At 44.7% G+C, this 4,239-nt stretch overlaps 1 protein-coding gene across 4 annotated transcripts in view; it reads left to right on the top strand.

The window, feature by feature from the left end:
* Window positions 1–3,492, top strand: part of RAD51 (RAD51 recombinase) — a 40,054-nt gene extending 36,562 nt beyond the window's left edge. For 3 of the 4 annotated variants that reach the window (XM_011989285.1, XM_011989283.1, XM_011989284.1), the window contains exons 7-10: window positions 664–777; window positions 1,140–1,269; window positions 1,495–1,616; window positions 2,383–3,492. In XM_011989285.1, the coding sequence (XP_011844675.1) occupies window positions 664–777; window positions 1,140–1,269; window positions 1,495–1,616; window positions 2,383–2,506 (490 nt within the window). In that variant the 3' untranslated portion in view covers window positions 2,507–3,492. The remainder of the gene's footprint in view (window positions 1–663; window positions 778–1,139; window positions 1,270–1,494; window positions 1,617–2,382) is intronic. The other variant, XM_011989287.1, reaches the window with a different exon arrangement.
* Window positions 3,493–4,239: the final 747 nt, after the last annotated feature.

Genomic DNA, 4,239 nt, shown 5'->3' with positions numbered 1-4,239 from the left:
CAGTAGAGACAGGGATTTGCCATGTTGGCCAGACTAGTCTCCAACTCCTGATATCAGGTGACCCACCCGCCTCGGCATCCCAAAGTGCTAGGATTACAGGCATGAGCCACCGCTCCTGGCCCTCAAAGAATAGATTTGATTTAGGCTGGGTGTGGTGGCTCATGCCTGTAGTCCCAGTATTTTGGGAGGTTGAGGTGGGCAGATTATGAGGTCAGGAGTTCAAGACCAGCCTGATCAGTATGGGGAAACCCTGTCTCTACTGAAAATAAATTAGCCATGCATGGTAGTGCACGCCTGTAATCCCAGCTACTCGGGAGGCTGAGGCAACAGAATCGCATGAACCTGGGAGGCGGAGGTTGCAGTGAGATCACGCCACTGCACTCCAGCCTGGGTGACAGAGCAAGACTCCGTCTCAAAAAAAAAAAAGAATAGATTTGATTTGTCCTGAAGACTTGCCAGGTAGAGCTCAGAGTAGTTGGGTGCTATCATCTCTCTGCTTGTAGTTTGCCTGAACTTCTTAATAGAAAGGGAATTACATTCTTTGGCCCTGAAACTACTCTCAGTACCACTTCTTCCCTACCTATTCAGGTAACTGTCAGAAATGAATTGCTCATCTGCCTGAGTTCTGTGTGCAGCCTAAAAATGTTCTCTCCTCTCCCATAGGTATGGTCTGTCTGGCAGTGATGTCCTGGATAATGTAGCATATGCTCGAGCGTTCAACACAGACCATCAGACCCAGCTCCTTTATCAAGCATCAGCCATGATGGTAGAATCTAGGTGTGTGCTCAGTGTAAGACACCAAATATGTTCTTCGAGTCCTTCCCTGAGTCTTGTAATGGCTATTTGGCCAGATTGATAGTAGCTTGAATTAGAAATGAGGAGGTTTAAGTTTAATTCCTGTTTTGACACTCTTGCTTTATAGTTTAGGTCAAGTACCTATTAAAAATGAAATCATAATCTACTTGAATTTGCTGGAAATCTTGTTAAACAGTGCGTCAGATGTTAGTGCTGTGCAAATATTTTAATAAAACATCTACATACAAGGAAAACTATGAATATGAGATTTTAGGGTGGTAAAGAAGGGAGCAGAATCTGACACAGGCTAGAAATAGGCTTCAGAGAATCCTTGTTTCCTGTAGGTATGCACTGCTTATTGTAGACAGTGCCACCGCCCTTTACAGAACAGACTACTCGGGTCGAGGTGAGCTTTCAGCCAGGCAGATGCACTTGGCCAGGTTTCTGCGGATGCTTCTGCGACTTGCTGATGAGGTAAGTTGTGGGATAGGGACAGAGAATGCCTACTTTCAGTGGCTGTGAATTCCAGGAACCTTGCTAGGAAGCCAAGACATCAGTGCCTGAGATCATCAAGCTCTATTAGAAAAGGAAGGAGAGAGACATTAGTCATTCGTTGCTTTGTGGGGCAAAGTGGTGGCAGTATTGAGGTTCTTGGAGTGTCTACGGCCACAAAATTGACATTTATCCTTTCCCCATCAGTTTGGTGTAGCAGTGGTAATCACTAATCAGGTGGTAGCCCAAGTGGATGGAGCAGCCATGTTTGCTGCTGATCCCAAAAAACCTATTGGAGGAAATATCATCGCCCATGCATCAACAACCAGGTAAGGTGTTGATGGGATCGATTCTTTTCAGAATGTCATGTTAACTGTGAAGTAGACATGAATATATAGTATTTTCATTTAAGCCCTGTTAAAGCTACTGTTGTATAGACACTTAGGAACTCTTGCTAATCTAATTAACATGCTCTGGTTGGTATAGATGTTTTAGTTCATAAAAGAATTAAAAACCCACAAGTGTGGAAGAATGAATATGAATAATAGAGATGCCTCTCCCTCGTTATTTAAAAAATGTTTGGGCTGGGCACTGTGGCTCACACTGATAATACCAACACTTTGGGAGGCCAAGGTGAGAGGATGACTTGAGGCCAGGAATTCGAGACTAGTCAGGGTAACAAAGTGAGGCCCCTGTCTCTACAAAAGAGGTAGCTGGTGTGGTGGCATGTGCCTGTAGTCTTAGCTACCGAGGAGACTGAGGCAGGAGGATCAGTTGAGCGTAGGAATTCGAGGCTGTGTTGAGCTATGATCACACACCACTGCACTCCAGCCTGGCAAAAGATCAAGCCAGTGTCTTGAAAGAAACTTTTTCTTTTTTTAATGTTTGTTTCAGTATGGACAATCCACTGAGAGGGGCCAGGGCAAAAATGGATTCTGCCAGGTTGGAAATGCACTAAGGAAAACAGTACAGAAATATTCCCAGGGTCCTTCTAGGAAGAATACATGTCTAAAAAATTTTCAGCTCTGTTATAAAGTCAGGATGGAATTGTTTAATTATAACAAATTGGTGCTTTGGTCTGTGTCTTTGGGTCAGATTGTACCTGAGGAAAGGAAGAGGGGAAACCAGAATCTGCAAAATCTACGACTCTCCCTGTCTTCCTGAAGCTGAAGCTATGTTTGCCATCAATGCAGATGGAGTGGGAGATGCCAAAGACTGAATCATTGGGTTTTTCTCTGTTAAAAACCTTAAGTGCTGCAGCCTAATGAGAGTATACTGCTCCCTGGGGTTCTCTACAGGCCTCTTCCTGTTGTGACTACCAGGAAAAGGCTTCCGGGAAAACAGCTATTGTATCAGTTTTTCTGATGGTGTAAACAGGAGACAGGTCAGTAATCACAAACTAATCTAAAATGTTTATTCCTTCTGTAGTGTATTAATCTCTGTGTGTTTTCTTTGGTTTTGGAGGAGGGGTATGAAGTATCTTTGACATGGTGCCTTGGGAATGACTTGGGTTTAACAAGCTGTGTACTGGATAATCTTAGTTTCCAAGAGAACTAAAGCTGGAGAGACGTGACCCTTCTCTCACTTCTGAATTAATGGTAAAATAAAATGCCTGAGCTATGTAGCAAAGGGAATGGGTCTCTGCACAGATTCTTTTTTTCTGTCAGTAAAACTCTCAAGCAGGTTTTTAAGTTGTCTATCTGAATGATCTTGTGTAAGGTTTTGGTTATGGAGTCTTGTGCCAAACCTACTGGGCCATTAGCCCTTCACCGTCTGCCTGCTTGGTCTTTTATTGCTAAGACTAACTCAAGATAATTCTAGAGTCTTAAGCATTTCAGGCCAGGTGTGGTGTCTTGTGCCTGTAATCCCAACATTTTGGGAGGCCGAGGTGGTGGATCGCTTGAGCCCAGGAGTTTTAAGTCCAGCCTGGCCAACATGGCGAAACCCCATCACTACAAAAATGCCAAACTTAGCTGGACATGCTGTGGCCCGTGCCTATAGTCCCAGCTACTTGATAGCCTGAGGTGGGAGGATCACTTAAGCCTGGAAGGTGGAGGTTGCAGTGAGTTGAGATTGTACCACTGTACTCCAGCCTGGGCGACAGAATGAGACCATGTTTCAAACAAAAAAGAAAGCAATCATTTCAGAGGCTAAGTAAACAGATTTGATTGTGAGGCTTCTAATAAAGTAGTTATTAGTAGTGAATGTGCTGTTTATAGCAGTTATTCTAGTGCAAGCTATTTCAAGACAGGGTTTCCGTAATCTTTTTGGCTCTGTATAGGGGTGATCAGTTTCTATTACTGTAAGATTTGAAACCAGAAAGGAAAGTCCCACTTGCAGATGATTGTGCTTGTCTTTCAACCTAATAGAAAATAAAAGACAGACATACCATGGCTTGCCTTGTGGCTTTTTTTTTTGAGACGGAGTTTCACTCTTGCTGCCTAGGCTGGAGTGCAGTGGCGCGATCTTGGCTCACCACAACCTCCGCCTCCTGGGTTCTAGCAATTCTCCAGCCTCAGCCTCCCGAGTAGCTGGGACAATAGATGCCTGCCACCACGCCCTGCTGATTTTTGTATTAGTAGTAGAGATGGGGTTTCACCATGTTGGCCAAACTGGTCTCGAACCCCTGATCTCAGTGATCTGCCCACCTTGACCTCCCAAAGTGTTGGGATTACAGGCACGAACCACCTCGCATAGCCCTGTGATGCTTTGTTTTAAAAGCAGTTCTAGTCTTTTTTTTTTTTTTTTTTTTTTTTGAGACAGAGTCTGGCTCTGTCGCCCAGGCTGGAGTGCTGTGGTGCAATCTGGACTCACTGCAAACTCTGCCTCCCAGGTTCACACCATTCTCCTGCCTCAGCTTCCCGAGTAGCTGGGACTATAGGCGTCCGCCACCACGCCCGGCTATTTTTAGTAGAGGCAGGGTTTCACCATGTTAGCCAGGATAGTCTCGAT

This window comes from Mandrillus leucophaeus, unplaced genomic scaffold (genome assembly GCF_000951045.1).
Source record: "Mandrillus leucophaeus isolate KB7577 unplaced genomic scaffold, Mleu.le_1.0 Scaffold35, whole genome shotgun sequence".
In the NCBI taxonomy this organism is placed as follows: Eukaryota; Metazoa; Chordata; class Mammalia; order Primates; family Cercopithecidae; genus Mandrillus; species Mandrillus leucophaeus.
The sequence above is the reverse complement of the archived record's forward strand: the minus strand, read 5'-3'. Positions and strand labels throughout refer to the sequence as shown.